Here is a 17,485-nt window from a genome sequence, read left to right as displayed (position 1 = left end):
TACAAAAACCACTGCCTGTGTCCAATTGTTAAGATGGTCTTTGCAACCTAAGTGCACCATCTTCTTGGGCTGCCAGCTCTTGAATAAACTACTTTCCTTTCACCAACCCTTGTCTCTTCATTACTGACTTTCAGTGGTAGGCAGCTGAACCTGGGTTGGGTATCAGTGTGGCCAGTCTTCACTCGTGGAATGTGAAAAGATATGACATTTGTCACTTCTGGGCCAATATGACCAAGAAGTGGGTGTGCCCTCTCTCTCTTGCCCCACCACTGGCTGGGACCAGGGATTCCAAGGTCCTAAGGGATAGAAAAGGCAAGAGATGCCAGGAGGTTGGACCCCTATTATCACCTTGTAGAGGAAGGCTGCCCATTGGCCCAGTATATCCATATTGGATTGTTATGAGCATAAAAAATTTCTGTGTTAAGCTAGTGGTTCTCAGCTGGGGGAAATTTGCCTCCCCAGGGAACACTGGGCAATGTCTGGAGACATGTTTTATTGTCAAGACTCGGGGAGGGGGTGCTACTGGGATATAGTAGGTAGAAGCCAAACATCCTACCATGTACAGGACAGCCCCACACACAAAGAACTATTGAGCCCAAAAAGTCAATAGTGCAAAGGTTGAGAAACTCTATCCTAACAAATAGAGAGTGGTGTCAGGTCACCATGGCAACACAGGGTTACCTCTCCCTCTGAGGGTTTCTGAACCACAGAGGATATATGGAATTGAATGCCCTAGAAAAAAGAATTAGGAGTCATCACAAAACATGAAGAATTGCCCTAACTGATTTGGCTCCATGATTGGAGCTTCAGCCCTCAGACTGAAGGGTCAAAGTTTCTATTCCAGTCAAAGGCATGTACCTCAGTTGCAGGCTCAATCCCTGGACCCAGTCTGGATGTGTGTGGGAGGCAACCAATTGATGTGTCTCACTCACATAGATGTTTTTCTCTCTCTCTTTCCCCCTCCCTTCCACTCTCTCTAAAATTCAATGGAAAAATATCCCAGGTGAGGATTAACAACAACAAAACAAAAACAAAAAAAGAATAAACAAGCAGCATCCACTAGTCACTGAAGCAGGTATGTGGCACACTGCACTGGACATTACCATGGAGAACTGGGACAAGATGTCCTTATGCTAAGAAAGTAGACTAATTTGGAGTCATCAAAGGCATGGAAGTGGCCCACAGCTGGAAAGCATGGGGAAGTGGTATTCTTCTTGGTGTTACAGAAAACATCTCTAACCAAAGAGTGAGCTTCCCATTTCCAGACACATTGAAGCCTTGACTAGGCAAGCTCTTGTCAGAAATGGCAGAGAGAGAATTTATGTTTTGCATATGGAGCTGGACTTGCGCATGAATTTCAAAACTTTTGGGCCAAGAGAACCTTTGTTCCTGTGAAGTGAAACCTGAGTAGGTAAGACAAATGAAAGAGGTGATAGTGTGAAGAAAAGTGGGGTGGAAGGCCATGGTTTGGCTTTCTTGCCCTTGATCGGGATTCTGAATAGGCTCCCAGGAGCCATTAGAGCTGTATTACCCTCTCTAAGGTCCCTTTCGATTTTATTGCTCTACTGTTCTGCTTCTAACAATGTCAGCATCTAGTGCAGATCAATAAGAAGAAATAGACTAATTAAAAGAAGCATGATTTCCCCTGGGGGTTGAGGAATATAAAATGTGTTCTGCAGTGTAGCCGATACACTGAGGACGGCCTCCATTAACCCTTTCACTTCCTGTATGCAGTGGAAGTATTCCCTCCCAATGTTCCCCCAGAGGGATGGGTGTTTATTTCTCTTTCCTCTGAACCTAGGCTGGCCCCGACTGTGGCCAATAGAAAGTGCTAGAAAACTGCCGAGCCCAGGCCTTATGAGAACTGGCATTTCTGCTTTCTGCCCCTTTGAATGTTCCTTCTTGGAGACCAGCTGCCATGCCATGAGGAAGCCTAAGCAGCCATGTGGAAAGGCCCACGATGAAAATTAGGGGCCCAACTAAGCTCCCAGCCAGAGACCAGCACCAACTACCAGCCACACAAATGAGGCCATTTCAGATCTGCCAGCCATCCTGGCACCCCAGAAAACCCATGTGGCCAACCTGTAACATCACGAGCAAGAACAAAGGGTTGTTGCTATATGCCATTGCGTCTCAGGGTCATTTGACAACCGTTGAGAAGTCCACCTCACGGCCGGGAGAATTACCTGTACATTTGAAAGCCTCTGGTTGCTTGGGGGTCCAAAACTCAGGCGAAATGAACCCAGGCAGGCAGGAGCAACTGTAGTCTCCTGGGATGTTGGTGCAGACAGTATTGGGACCACAAAGAGTCGAGTTTCTGGAACATTCATCCACATCTAAGCAGAAAATTGGTCTAAGTCATAAAGATGAAGGAAGCTGAGGCTATAACAGCAGTACACAGCCCACCAGGGACAGAGCCAAGGGGTTTCCCTGGCCCTGTCTCACCTTCTTACACACGTTTTCATTGCTATGGAGGGAAGCATTCAAATGCATGTCTATGAGCCACACAACCAGAGGCTCCCATGGCTCAGGGTAAAACCCAAACTCCTCCTTAGAACCAACGAGACCCTGAGAACCTGCTCCCGGCTAAGCTCACCTCCCTCATCTTCTGCTTCTACTCCCTGTATAACGAGGGATCCAGATTCGTTGATGACCTGCAGGTTCATGAAGACTCTTCTCTCTCACCTGTGTTCCCTCAGAACTCAAACTCATCCACTCCTTCTTTCCCTGGTGAATGCCAGCCCCTCTCCAAGGAATCACTATATTATTAATAATAATAACAACTAAGATGTATCAGAGTGGAGGGTTGGAGGGCAGGACATCTTGGATGTGAACCTAGGCACAGCTCAGGTGCTGACCCTCCTAACTCCTGCCTATTTGACATTGGAAGAGTGACTCCGCCACAATGGGGGCTCTGTTTTCTCATCTCAAAAATGAGTATAAAATATCACTTGGGAAGACCGAAGGAGGTCACATATGGAAGAGCTTCGGGCCTTGGCTGAGAGCCTGCCTCCAGGCCTTTGTACCTGCTGTTCCCTCCGCCTGGAACACCCTTCCCCAGATACCCAATATCTCACTCCCTCAGTGTCTTCAGATCTTTCTCAAATACCCACTTCTAATTGTGGCCTTTGCTCTAATAAAATTAGAAATCTTCTCCAGCACTATCTGCCTTCCCTGCCTTATTTGTCTTCATTTCCTTTAACTATTCCAGACACACAATAGATACGTGCATTTATTTTTGTTACCTGTCTCCCTCCACATGAGATGAAAAGTTACAGGAAAATAAATATTTTTGCCGGTGTTTCTCACCATTGTATCTACCATCCCTAGAATAGTGCCTCACATAAAGTAGGTGCTCCAGAAGTATTTGTTGAGTGAATGCATGAGTGAATGAAAGAAAAAATGAATTATGATTGGCTTCCCCTTTGTAGATGAGGGCTTTGAACTCAGCTGAGATCCACCCTGATTCCTGCCCCACCACTGCTGTCTTTGCAAACAGGACCTGGATCACCAAAAGACCCCTCCACCTACCTTCACACATTCCTCCTGGGCCATGGAAACTCCTGTTTCCACTGCTGGATTCAAATCCTGAGTTGCAGACACAAGAGTAGCTTCCAAAACCGTTGTGACAGGTCGCATGCTCCGGGCAAGCTCTGGGATCGGCACATTCATCCACATCTAATGAGTGGAAATGAAAACCCAGATCAAGGCAGGTGAGGAATTGAGGACAGGAGATTGCAAGCAGGAGACCCCCTCTATATGTTCCTAACAGGTGGCACACAGTGCTGCTGCTCCCCAATACCCATATTCCCCCTTCTTCCTCACATCCTGGGCAGTGAGATGCGCTTGGGGAGAATAAATGTTGGCCAACAGTGTGTAAACAAAAGGGTGGCAAATAGTTTTAAAACATAACAATCATAGATTACAGAGGTGTTCATGGTCTTTCACTGCTCCCTGTACCTACACCCTGGGATGTGGGCTCTGCCACTCTTTTTCTGTAAGATGTGGAGTTGTTCCCCCACCCCTGGCTCTAGCTGGCCCAGTGACTTGCATTGGCCAATAGAATGCAGTGAAAGCGATGTGGTGCCAGTTCCAAACTTATACCTCTAGAGCAGCGGTTCTCAACCTGTGGGTCGCGACCCCTTTGGCGGTCGAACGACCCTTTCACAGGGGTCGCCTAAGACCATCCTGCATATCAGATATTTGCATTACGATTCATAACAGTAGCAACATTACAGTTATGAAGTAGCAACGAAAATAATTTTATGGTTGGGTCACAACATGAGGAACTGTATTTAAAGGGCCAAAAGGTGGAGAACCACTGCTATAGAGGGTTGTTTGTTTCTGCTCATTCTTGTGGCTTCTGCCATATGAACAAACCCTAGGCTGGCCTAACGAAGAATAAAAGACAAAGTGGAAGAGAGATGGATGGCCCCAGATAGGTGGACAGCCCAGCCAAGATCAGCAAAACTGACCCCCAGCTGACCGCAGACCCACGAACAACTCCAGTTGAGACCCAAAGAACTGGCCAGCAAAGCCCAACCTCAACTGCCAAGACATGGAACTGAGAGTTAAATAAATGAGGTGGTTTTTAGCCACTGACTTTCGGGGTCATCTGTTAGTCAGCAATAGCTAACTGCTACAAATGGACTGACTTCAAATGTCTCTGACTCCAAGGCAAGAGAATATAATGAGGTTTGAGCATGTCATGCAGCCACTCTCTCCAAATGAACATGGAGAATACAGACTCCCTGCCCTTGGTGAGAACATTCTGACTGCAATGTGGGGACAGAATCAAAGAGCAAGACCAAGACTGCTGTAAACCATATGGTGTTTGGACCAAAGATGGGGAAGAATGGAGACATTCCAGACCATTTACCAGGTCAGTCACCCAAGACTGATGACTGATTCAATATGGAAGGAGACAGAGGATCAAGGGAAACTCTCAGGTCTTAATTTAAACACCTTTTAGGAGAAAGTGCTGAAGTTTGGGTCTCCCTACAACAGAGTGTCTCTACCTTAGCACCACTGACATTTGGGACGGGATCATTTTCATAGGGAGGTAGGTGTGAACAAAACCAACTCCATTTTTGCGTCCAGATCTCATTTCATTTTAAGTTTCATGCTGTGATTAACCTCACTGTCCTTAGCAAGCAGATCAAAGCCTTCTAGTTGATGAATATCTATGTTCCTTAAACTGTAGCCACAAATATTTTTGTTAGTAATGGCCAGAATGCCATGACAACCAAGACAAATATCAAACTGGCCATCTGTCACAAGACCACAAGGAGGTATGGCCCCTGGCATTGCTGTACTGCATTCTTTGTCCCTTTCTCTTGTCAATCATTATGGCCTGAGTTATACTATACCAAAGCACTGGAACAGGGGTCTGGAAGTGGGGAATAATCTGTGCGGACTGGCTGTTCTGATCTAATCTTCCCATAAGTAAGTAATCTGTAATAAATTCTGTCATACTCTATGGAGTTGCCTGCTTCGTTCTTCAGCCTGAAGCTAATTTCTTGTTATGGTGGCCAGTGCACCGTTGCCCACCATCAGATGGTTTTTGATTATGGGAAGCTGTCCTGTGCTTTGTAATGCGCCTTACCCTCTCGATGACAATAGCACACACAACCCCATCATCACCACCAGTTGTGGCCATAAAAAATGTCTTCAGACATGGCCAATGTCCCCTGGGAGAAAGAGCACTTGAGAGCCTCCCATACTCTCAAGTACTTCCTGACCCCACTGCTTAATTCATCGTAAGATCTCAACGGAGTTCAAATCCCAGCTCTTCCACGTTAATGGCTGTGTGTCCTTGAGCAAGTGACTTCATCTCTCTGAACTTCCATTTCCTCAGTCTTAAATGAGGATCAGCATCCCTATCTCATAGGATCATCAAATGAAGTGATGCTTCGTTAAGTAGGTAAATGAAGAAGAGCCGGTCTTCCATACCTTCACAGAGAGAGTTGTTAAAGATGAATCCATCTTGGCAGTGGCAACTGTAGCTTCCCAAAGAGTTGGCACACTCAGAATGCTCTGGGCAGACTCCACTGTCGAGGCATTCATCGATGTCTGCGGAGCAGCAGAGGAGAGTGAGCAGACAGAAGACTGGCTGTCCAAGGTTAAATACGCATGTGCCCAACTCAGTGGTAGCTAGCCGCCAAAGACCCATGCAGAGCCCAGGAGCATTACCTGTACAGGAGAAATGGCCGGGCTTTTCCGGGCTCCAGTTATCCCCAGTGGGAGAAGAGAAACCAGGCAAGCAGCTGCACTTGTACCTCCCCGGCAGGTTTTTGCAGACTGAGTTAGGACCACATTTTGAGGGACTTGAAGAACATTCATCTACATCTAGACAGAGAAAGAGCCAGAGTTACAAATCTGCCTCATCCTGTATAAAAGACTATTTTCAAAGATGGTTATAAAGTCTTCCATTCCTTATGCCCTTCATTTAGTGCGAATTTGGTACTCCTTTCATCAAGCAGCAGGTCTATGTTCCCTCCCCGTGAATCTGAGCATGCTTTCGACTATGGAGGAAGTGACACTCAAGGTTATAAAAAAAAGCATGCATTGTTCTCTTGAGATACTCATTCTTAGAACTCAGCCGCCATACTGTGAGGAAGCCCAACGAGCCATGAAAAAGCAGCCCGCGTGGAGAAGAACTAAGACCTCCAGCCCACAGGCCTGGTGGAGCAGCCAGCCAACAGCCAGCACCAGCTTGCCAGCCATGTGAGTGGGCCCTCTTCAAAGTGGGTCCTCTAACTCCCACATGAGCCAACTCAACTGACACTGTGTGGCACAGAGACAAGCTGTCCTCACCAAACTCAACCCCAATTGTGGATTCATTCATGAACAAAGTAAATGATTGTTATTGTTTTAGGCACTAAGTTTGCAGTTGTCTATTACCCAGTCGAGAACACCTTGCAAAACCACCTCTAGGAACTTACTCATTGAAGCACCCATTGAATTGTGCAATTGTGGTACCATGGGGTAGCCCTGCTCTATCAAGCCACCCTAAACAAACACTTGCTATGTACCTTCATGCAAATAAAACTTCGAGGCAAATCTCCTATAGCTCTCTCCTGGCAAATTGCACCTCTCCTAAAGAGAAATCTGGAACTCCACTGTCCGCCAAGATAAGATCACAGGGATATTCATCTCAGCTTTGCTTGAAGTTATAAAACTTTAGAAACAACCTAAGTGTCAATAACAGGATGATAAAATCTGGAGATGACATAAAGAAGAACATGTTCCTTCATTTGACAAATATCTATTGATGCATTGTACTGGGGGGGTCACAGACACAGAGTGGACAAAATCCCGGCTGTAGTATCCATCACTTTCTAGATGAGGAATGTTCATTTCACCGCAAATTTAAAAACCAGGGCCCATCAGTACTACTGAGCTCACTGAATAATCCATGAACTATAGCATAAAGAAAGATGGCTGGGGCTCCCTGGGAACTATAATGATAGAAATGATTTATCTTATTCAGCCAACTACAGCCCACGGGTCAAATTCAGTCCACCACATCCATTTTGTGTAAAGAAAGTTTTATTAGCACACAGTCACATCCATTCATTTATGTATCATCTACGGCTGCTTTTGCAATACAGCTGGAGCATTGAGTAGTCATGACAGAGATTGTAAGGCTTACAACCTCCAAAATATCTGTCCCCAGACAGAAAAAGTTTACAGACCCCTGATCTTATTCAAAGGCACAGACAGATCTTTATTGCCAAGAGGAGAATTGGGGTCTAAATATAAGAAATGCAGACAAAGAACTTAGCTCATTCTGGGAACTATTTGAGTTTATATTATTTATGTTAATAGTAGCTCTTGGAATTGTATATGTGCCTAGCACACTGCAAACATTATTGCATTTATTCTTCCCAACTATCCTTGGAGGTAGATGCTCTTAAATACTAGTACCTATTTTACAGATAGAAACATTGAGGCTTGGAGAGATTAAATTCATTTCCCCAACACCTCACAACTAGAGTGTGGCAAATAAGTAATGTGTGAAGAGACCGCCACTAGAGTCAGAAAGACCTGGGTTTGAATTTCATTTCAACTGCATGACGCTACACAAGTCATTTCAGCTCTTGGAGCCTCAATTTCCTCATCTTTCCAATGGAGACGCATCCCACTGCTACACTCGATTACATGGGGAAATGCACCTAAAGCCCTTTCACAGGGCCTGGCACTCAATAGGTGTTAGAAAATCTTATTATCTACATGGAGAGGCAGAAGAAGGGTCCCCAACATGAGATCAGTGGATATTGATAAATAGCATGTTCTTTATTTTTATTTATTGTAATTCTAATCTCTAATCATTGAAAATGTTAATGACCAGGAATCATTTTCATGAGAGAGAGAGAGAGAGAGAGAGAGAGAGAGAGAGAGAGAGAGAGAGAATGAATGAGGAAGAAGGAAGGAAGGAAGGAAGGAAGGAAGGAAGGAAGGAAGGAAGGAAGGAAGGAAGGGAGGAAAAGGAAGGTGGGAGGAAATAATGTTTGGGGGGAAGGAACAAAGTACCTACATCTGCCAGCTTCCACCTAACTTTCTAGAGGATTTTGAGGAGGTGTGCACTCACCTTTGCATTCCACCCCTGGGCCTCTGAACTGTGTCAGTCCGTTGCTGGACAGGAAGCCTCGTTTACAAGTACAGTAGTAACTTCCCACAGTGTTGGTGCAGATGGCATAAGCTGGACACGTGGTGGTGTCCCAACACTCATTCGTATCTAGGCAGCAGAAAAAGAAGATCCTGTGTTACGGCACCAGAGTGGAGCTGCAGGGAAAACCAGTGGGAGAACAAGAAGGCAACTGTTTTTGGGTCCCCTGTGAAGATATTGAAGTCCTAAATCCTGGACCCTGAGAACATGAACTTATTTGGAAATTGGGTCTTTGTAGATGTCATTAAGATGTGAGTTAGCATTAAATATTAAAATGGAATACTATAGCAAAAAAGAAAAAAAGATGTGAGTTAAGATGAGATCATACTGGAGTAGGATGGTCCCTTAATCTGACATGATTGGTGTCCTTTATTTAAAAAAATATATATTTGGCCGAAGCCGGTTTGGCTCAGTGGATAGAGCGTCGCCCTGCGGACTGAAAGGTCCCGGGTTTGATTCCGGTTAAGGGCATGTACCTGGGTTGCGAGCACATCCCCAGTGGGAGATGTGCAGGAGGCAGCTGATCAATGTTTCTCTCTCATCGATGTTTCTAACTCTCTATCCCTCTCCCTTCCTCTCTGTAAAAAATCAATAAAATATATTTTTAAAAATAAATAAATAAAAAATAAAAATAAAAAATAAAAAAAAAATAAAAAAATATATATTTGTATTTCAGAGAAGAAGGGAGAGGGAGAGAGAGAAACATCAATGATGAGAGAGAATCATTGATTGGCTGCCTCCTGCACGCCCACTACTGGGGATCGAGCCCACAACCCTGGGCATGTGCCCTTGACTGGAATCGAACCTGGGACCCTCTGGTCCGCAGGCCGATGCTCTATCCACTGAGCCAAACCAGCTAGGGCGATTGGTGTCCTTTTAAGAAATGGAGGAGAGGTACAGAGACATAGGGAGAGGACCATGTGATGACGGAGGCAGAGATTAGAGTGATGGGTCTACAAGCCAAGGAATGCTGGCAACAGAAGAAGTTGGGAGAGGGGCAGAGAACAGATTCTCCCCCTGGAGCCTTCAGAGGAAGCACCTGGATTTTGGACTTCTGGCCTCCAGACCTGTGAGAGAATAAATCTCTATCCTGTTACGGCAGCCCTGAGAAACTGACACAGTGACCAAGAGTGCTCATCAAGGACCCTGAAGATCTAGGACCCTTCTTTCTCAAAGTGTGGTCCATGGCCAGTGGCACCAGTACGAAGCCTGGTGGAAGCAGAATCTCAGGCCCTGCCCAGATCTGCTGCATCATAACCCGCACTGTAACAAGATCCCCGAATGATCAGTGGACCCATGAAAGTGTGAGATGCACTGACCTGGACCCTTGCTACTCCAAGTATGGTCGCAGATCAGCAGCCTCTGCCTCACCTGGGATCCCCAGGAGAGCTTAGGATATCAGATGCTGATTCAGCAGGTCAGAGGAGGCCTGAGATACACTTTAGCCAATCCAGCCCTGGAACACGTGATTTCACCTCTGTACCTCAGTTTCCCTGTGTAGCCTTCACCCTCACATTTAGTGAGTCTCTCCCATGTTGATTCTCCCTCTCCCTCCCAACTATCATTCTCACTGCATCTACTCACTTCTCTCCATCCCCACGGTTATGTTGGGTATAGATCTTCCTCTGGATTGTACAATTAGTCCTACATCCCTCATCGTGCCCTGCAATCATCTCTGTGTGCAAATTTGATTATCCACCCCACCCCTCCCTGTAATCCTGCCTGTTGCACCCAGAATTAAAATCTAAATTATTTAACATGACCCAAATAGCCCCCAGTGACTAGACCCAACCACATCTTTAAGCCTCATCTCATGTCAGTCTCCATTTCTAGCTTTCCCACCACAGGGCCTTTGCACATGCTGTTCCCTTTGCCTCTGCTTTGCCTAACCAGTTCCTATTTATTCTTCAGGTCTTACTTAAATGTCACTTCCTTCAAGAAGCCTTCCCTGACTCCCCATAGCTACGTGTGCTCCTTCTTTGTGACATTCATTACAATTGTAATTGCTCAGTTATTTGTGGGGTTAGCTCTTCGCCACACTGAGATCCAGGAGGACAAAGCCACAGACAGAAGCAGACTCCAGGTGCTAAGGAAGACGCTCACTTGATGTTATCATTCCTGTGGTCAGCAGAATAATGGCTTCCCTGAAGATGACCACGTCCCATCCCTGGACCAGGTGAATATGTTATGCTACACAAAATGGGGGAATTAAGGTTGCATATAGAATTAAGATTGCTGATCACATGACCTTGATATGGAGGTCATCCTGGATTATCGAGGAGGAGCCAATGTAATCACAGTGTCTTTATAAGTGAAGGATGAAGGCAGGAGAGGCAGAGTCAAAGTGATGCAATGAGAGACAGCCTCAGCCAGCCATTGGTGGCTGTGAAGATGGAGGAGGGGGACACGAGCCCAGGGATACAGTTGATCTCTAGCAGCTGGAAAAGGCAAGAAAACAGATTCTCCCCCAGGACCTCCAGAAAGGAACTCAGCCCTGCGGACACCTTCATTTCAGCCCAATGAGACCCATGTTGGACTTCTGGCCTCCAGAACTGTAAGATAATGTTCTTGTTGCGTTAAGCCACCAAGTGTGTGGTCACTTGTTACAGCAGCAACAGGAAACTGATCCAATTCCCACTGCATGGATGTGGAAAACAGGCTCAGAGAGGTTAAGTGACTTGCCCAAGGACACACAGCTGGTAAGTGGCAGCGCCAGGCCTGTCAACCCCCCAAAGTGCATGATTTCCACCACTGCTACGCAAGAAGAAGTAAGTCTGGCTGGAAATGGAAGACATTTTCATGCCCTTTCTAAGACAATTCTATAGAAAAACCTATAGAATTGGTTGTTTCAAGTCTGTTGCCCTGATGGACTGTGAGCTCCCAGAAGGCAGCGGTTTGTGTCTCGTTTACTGCCGTGTCCTAAATGCATAGAACAGTGCCTGGTACACAGTTGTTGCTCAGTCATAAAGACCTTACTGAGAAGGTCACATCAGAGCAAAGACCTGAAGGAGGTGAGTGAGTGGGCTAGGGAGCTATTAAGGCAGAGGAAAAGGCAAGGATAAAGGACGATTTCATGGAATTCCAAGGAGGCTGGTGTGGTTGGAGCAGAGCAGATGAGGGATGGCCAGATCATGTAGGATCTGCAGCTTGGGAGCTACATGCAGCTCTTTGGCCCCTTGGGTGTGGCTCTTCCTAAGCCTTAGGAGTACCCTAATTAAGTTAATAACAATGTACCTACCCATATAGTTTAAGTTTAAAAAAATTTGGCTCTCAAAAGAAATTTCAATCGTTGTACTGTTGATATTTGGCTCTGTTGACTAATGAGTTTGCCGACCACAGTGCTAGACCATGGTAAAGCTTCAGCTTTCTATCAGAGAGAGATGGGAGCCCCGGGAGAGTTTAGAGCAGGGGAGGGGAGCAACATGACAGGTTGTACATGACCTTCTGGCCACTGGTGGGGAAAGGTGAACTGGCGAGGGCCAGAGGCAGTATGACAAGGCAGGAGGCGTCTGCGCTTGTCCAGGTGAGCGGTGGGAGCAGCGGGAAGCAAGAGATTCTGGATTTATTCTGAAGTTAACGCCAATAGGATCTGCCAGTGGGTTGGGTAGGGGGCATGAAAGAAAGAGAGGGGTCAACAATATTGCTGACATCAACTGGTAGGTAGGATGGGATATCACAGGAAAGCTCTTTATGAAAAGTGCTATGAAAACGTCATAGATGAATTATCATGATTCGGATCTTGAGAACCGGGGTTTTTTGCCTTCTGCAAATGTTTTGTTATTTCCCTTTCCTGCACTCAGATTGTATCTTTCTTCTCATTTCCAGCTTCCTCTTTCATCTGCAGAGCCAACCTTTCTCTCTGCAGACTTCCGGCACATCGCCACTTGCGGTCTCCCCGCTCAGATCCCCAAAGCTTTCTTCCTCTAGCGCTATCTGCCCAGCTCAAGTCTGCTGCCAACCAGAACAGCAGCCCACTCCCCTGAGCCTGAGCACCTGCCAACCTCTCCAGCTCATCTCCCGCCCTGTCCCATCAGCTGTGCTCACCTTTGCTCGGTTCCCCAAGTCCTTTCCTGACTCAGGACCTGTGCACCTCACCCGGCAGATCTTGGGACTTGCCAACTGCTGTAACCAAGTGAGCCAACTCCTTGTAGTATATCTTTACATATATGAATGCATATATCAAGATATATAGATGTCCACCCTGTTGGTTCTGTTTCTCTGGAGAGCCCTGACTAATACAAATACCTACTATATGCCGGGATTCTCCTAGGCATGGTAGACTCAACAGTGGAACAAGACACACAAAATTATCAACCATCACAGAGCGGATAATCCAGAGAGGAGCGGGTGAGTCATACAATGTCAAAAATAGGGTAGTCGCTGCGAAGATGACACATGGGCTGAAACACAAAGATAATGCTGGAGGGATCCAGGTGTTTAGACAGGGCAAGAGCATCCCAGGTAAAAGGCCCAGTATATGCAAAGGTCCTGAGGCAGGACTGGGCCTGGTGTGTTGGAGGAACAGCAATGAGGCCCATGTGGCTGGAGCAGAGGGAGGGAGGGAGGAGGTGAGGGCGGGGAAGGGATGGGGCAGGTCATGCAGGGTCTGGTGGGCCTTGGGGAGAATTTTGGCTCTACCTTGAGGGAGGTGGGAGCCCTACAGGGCTCTGGGCAGAGGAAGGACAAGACCAACTCAGATGCTCACAGGTGCTATCTGGCCGCTGCTGGGAGGGCAGGAAGGCGGGAGAACAGGCCAAAGGCCACTTCAGCAGCCCATCTGAGACACACACGATGCTCAATCATGAGCAAAACAACTTAACTGGTGGTCACTTCATTAACCTAAGCAAAAAAAGTGGCTTAGAGAGGCAGAGAGCTTTTATTTATTTATTTATTTTTAAATATATTTTATTGATTTTTACAGAGAGGAAGGGAGAGGGATAGAGAGTTAGAAACATCGATGAGAGAGAAACATCGACCAGCTGACTCCTACACATCCCCTACTGGGTATGTGCCCGCAACCAAGGTACATGCCCTTGACTGGAATTGAACCTGGGACCTTTCAGTCCCCAGGCCGACGCTCTATCTACCGAGCCAAACTGGTTAGGGCAAGCAGAGAGCTTTTAAAGTATAACCAGAACTTTCCTTTCGTCGGTCCCTTTCACGCATTTTCTACAGTCTCCACAAAAACACTGCAAGGTGAGGTGAACAAGTCTTTTTCCAGGGCCCTCAGGGTGTTAGCACCCAAAGTCCAGTGTCCCGGGTCCTCACACTCCAAGTCTGGGACCAGCTGGGATTGTCGGTCAACCTACTTTTGGTTCCTGCTACTACCGCAGGGTACAGATGTGGGAAGGGAGGCCCAGTAGCATAGATTCAACCTGCCCCAGATCACACCACGGGTCAGAATACAAGACAAGGGTAAAGTGGGGTGAACTGATGCCGGGAAGGAGTCCGGGAGACCTGGTCGTTACCCTGGCTATGCCCCCACATTGGCTACCAGCTTTGGATTATCTGCAGCCAAGACAATAAGAACCAGGTAATTCATGTTTCTCTGAGGAGGAAATGGAACAGGAGAAAGAGGAGGAGAAGAAAAGGAGAAGAGGAGGAGGTGAGGAAGGGCTAATTTAATTGAGCACTTACTATATCCCATTTTCAGCATTGCCTCTGTCTTACTTTCTTTTATCTTCATCAAAACTCTGTGGGATTGAGTGAGCGTGGTTTCCCTTTGTGGGAAGGGGGGGGGGCAGGGGGACGGCTCACAGGGGTGGCCCCAAGCAGGCGGGCATTTTCCATGGCAGGACTTGGGAGTCTTGCACTGCATTTGAATCGGGCAGCAGTCATGCCTATGCATTTGAGGGTGAAGAGACATAGTGGAGTTTGGAAAAAGCACACAGACCAGGCCTCTAACCACTCCATGGGAGCCTGCGTGGCAGCAGCCTGGAGCCCAGAGCCTTTCCTGAAGCTAGTATCTTACAGACAGACTTATGGCCAGCCAAAACGACCATGCTCATGGCCCCGTTATCCTTGGTTACCGCCCAAGATGGGCTCACAGAAGAGATGCAATGTGTTCTGAGGGACGACATGACTATGAACGGCACCTCCTCGAAATCACCCCAGTGACGGCTACCAGGGAGCAGTTAATATCATGACAAAGAAACCACACGGCTAGGCAGGCCATTGAAGGAAGCTACAGTAGATAAGCCAGTCATGCTGGCTACCGAGACTGGGAGGAGGGCCACGGTTCTTCTCATGATGGAAGAAGTGGTCCGCCTCACAGAGGAGATGCATCTCACTACCAGTGGGCAAGAGATGATCATTCTGGACGCCACCAGTCTGAATACAGGGACATGAGAGATGGATTTAGAAGAAAAAGTTTCACAGAACCTAGACACAGAACCTACACAGAACCTAGAGACAGAAGAACTTCGCTGGAGAGAACATGGCAAAAGATCCTGGACAGAAACTGGCCACAGAATCTAGAGACAGAACCTAGCGAGAGAACATGGCAAAAGATCCTGGACAGAAACTGGCCACAGAACCTAGACACAGAACCTAGCGAGAGAACCTGGCTGAAGAACCTAGAGACAGAACCTGGCTACAGAACCTGGATAGAACATGTTAAGAGAACCTGACTAGAACCTGGTGACCGAACCTGGCTGGAGAACCTGGACAGAACCTAGCGAGGGAACATGACTACTGAACCTGGCTGGAGAACCTGGAGAACCTGGCTGGAGAACCTAGCAAGAGAACATGAACACAGAACCTGGCTGGAAATCCTAACCAGAACTTCGCTGGAGATCCTGACCAGAACTTGGCTAGAGATCCTGGCTAGGCTGCTGATCAACTGAACGCTGTCTCCGTGTCATTCCTTCTTCGCTGACTCTGTCCACACCTTTGGGGACCCCTGGACCTGCTGGGGTTGGACCCCAGCACTGATCCTCTAACTCAGTCAGTTTAATAAACATAGGTAAAATTACCTGATTCAAAAAAAAAAAGAAAAAGTTTCCATGCTTCCCTGGTGTCAGAGACCGGTCTCCTCATAAAAGAGAAACTCCGTGTTTAAGAGAATCGCCCACTGACAGAAAGGACCCTGCACACAGCAGACCTGGCTCCAGTGTCCGTAGTAGAAGCTTCTCTCCAGAAAGAAGCAAAACTTACTCTTTCCATCAGTCTCAACCCGGAAAACCCGTGCGTGCTGCAGCTCACGGCACACGGAAGCATGAAGGAAAGCCAAGAGAGACCTGCTCGGTCTGTGAAAACACCAAAAGGCACTTCCCCCTCAAGTTCTGCAGCAGCTCCTTCATCGAAGATGTGAGACAAACCCGGTCAGCTAACTCAAAAGGAGCCTGCCGAGGCTGCAGGCAAGGGGGCTACTGAGAAGTGAGAGAAGGCAGATGAAAGGAACGTACTTGGAGTTCCTAAGGTTGAGGCAGGATCCACAGCATCACTGTTCACCGACCAGTCAGAAGAACCTGAGTCAAATGCAGCAGAAGGCATGGGATTATTTGAAGACAGTCAGCTAAACGGCCGCTCCAAAGCAATAGCATCAAAAACCAAAGAGATTGCCCCAGCTGGTTTGGCTCAGTGGATAGAGCGTCGGCCTATGGATTGAAGGGTCCTAGGTTCGATTCCAATCAAGGGCACATGCCTGGGTTGCAGCTCGATCCCCAGTAGGGTGTGTGCAGGAGGCAGCAAATCAACGATTCTCTCTCATCATTGATGTTTCTCTCTCTTCTTGTCCCTTCCTCTCTGAAATCAACAAAATTTTTTTTTTTTTTTTTAAAAAGAGAGAGAGATTAAACAGGTTTGCCGACAAGGCTGTGAAACTTTCGGGATGGTTGGGAAAACGCCGATTGGAAAAGATCCTTCATTAGAAAAGTCCATACAGTTTGCATGGAGACAGAATTTACATGAAATAGGTGAACGGTGTGTGGAAGAACTCAAGCATTTCATTGCAGAATATGACACCACTAGTCAAGGCTTTGAGGAGCCTTTTAAAAAATTTACTTGCTCAGGCAAAAAAAAAAAAAAAAAATACTAGACCCCGCCCCCCCTCCCGCCCCACCCGTCCCCCTGATTGTGTAAATCCTTAAAATATGGATTTTTTTTTTTTTGAGGAAGAGAAGTACTTCATGATGTTGACCACAGTTCCAAGATCAAATAAACATCTAAAGTAGTCTTAAGATATTTTAATTAGAATTTGTTTTATCTACGTGTAGAGCCTTCTAATTAACTACTTATCTTTCCCCCCCTCTAAAATGATGGGTCAAGTAATGTTTCAAGTTCTGGAGAACAGCTTTCCGTACTTATTCATGTGCTGTAGTCTTCCATAGTATGTGGTCATTTGTTTGGTCACGCTAGTGTCATTTTCAGAGATCATCACACTTAAACATTTATAAGACTTTTTGCATTTCATAGTCACTGATACCATGTGAAAATGTAAGAATTTTAAGTTGTGATCTTATTGACTTGTTGCTTGCTTATCTTAGGCCTTGTTAGTTTTAATATGTTTAAGTATAAGATCCAAATAAACTCTGAGTGCCTTGGTATCTTTTGAGTATAAATTCTCATGACAGTACCTAGAGCACTTAAATCTCTTAAAAGACACCTCACAATAAAAGCCTGTTTTCTAAGTAAAGGAACCTAAATTAATGTCTTCTATTAAAATAATCCCGAAATTCTTGTGTGTGTCTTAAACGACATCATATGTAGGTAATTTGAGGTGAAAGATGAGGTCCATTTTAAAGCTGAAATTTCTTTTAAAATTTCTAATTGAAAGAAAAAAATTTATAATTTGAGGGAGTAGTAGAGCTACAT

At 46.3% G+C, this 17,485-nt stretch overlaps 1 protein-coding gene across 3 annotated transcripts in view; it reads right to left on the bottom strand.

Moving 5' to 3' along the window:
• ADGRE1 (adhesion G protein-coupled receptor E1) overlaps nucleotides 1–17,485 on the bottom strand; it is a 55,255-nt gene that overhangs the window by 32,477 nt on the left and 5,293 nt on the right. The window contains exons 3-8 of one of the 3 annotated variants that reach the window (XM_036313532.1): nucleotides 16,078–16,140; nucleotides 8,594–8,740; nucleotides 6,193–6,348; nucleotides 5,953–6,072; nucleotides 3,532–3,678; nucleotides 2,187–2,336 (exon numbers count right to left, since the gene is read on the bottom strand). In XM_036313532.1, coding sequence (XP_036169425.1) covers nucleotides 2,187–2,336; nucleotides 3,532–3,678; nucleotides 5,953–6,072; nucleotides 6,193–6,348; nucleotides 8,594–8,740; nucleotides 16,078–16,140 — 783 coding nt within the window. The remainder of the gene's footprint in view (nucleotides 1–2,186; nucleotides 2,337–3,531; nucleotides 3,679–5,952; nucleotides 6,073–6,192; nucleotides 6,349–8,593; nucleotides 8,741–16,077; nucleotides 16,141–17,485) is intronic. The other 2 variants (XM_036313533.1, XM_036313534.1) reach the window with 2 other exon arrangements.

This window comes from Myotis myotis, unplaced genomic scaffold (assembly GCF_014108235.1).
Source record: "Myotis myotis isolate mMyoMyo1 unplaced genomic scaffold, mMyoMyo1.p scaffold_m19_p_6, whole genome shotgun sequence".
NCBI lineage: Eukaryota > Metazoa > Chordata > Mammalia > Chiroptera > Vespertilionidae > Myotis > Myotis myotis.
Note: the sequence above shows the minus strand (reverse complement) of the source record. Positions and strands in the feature narration are given on the sequence as shown.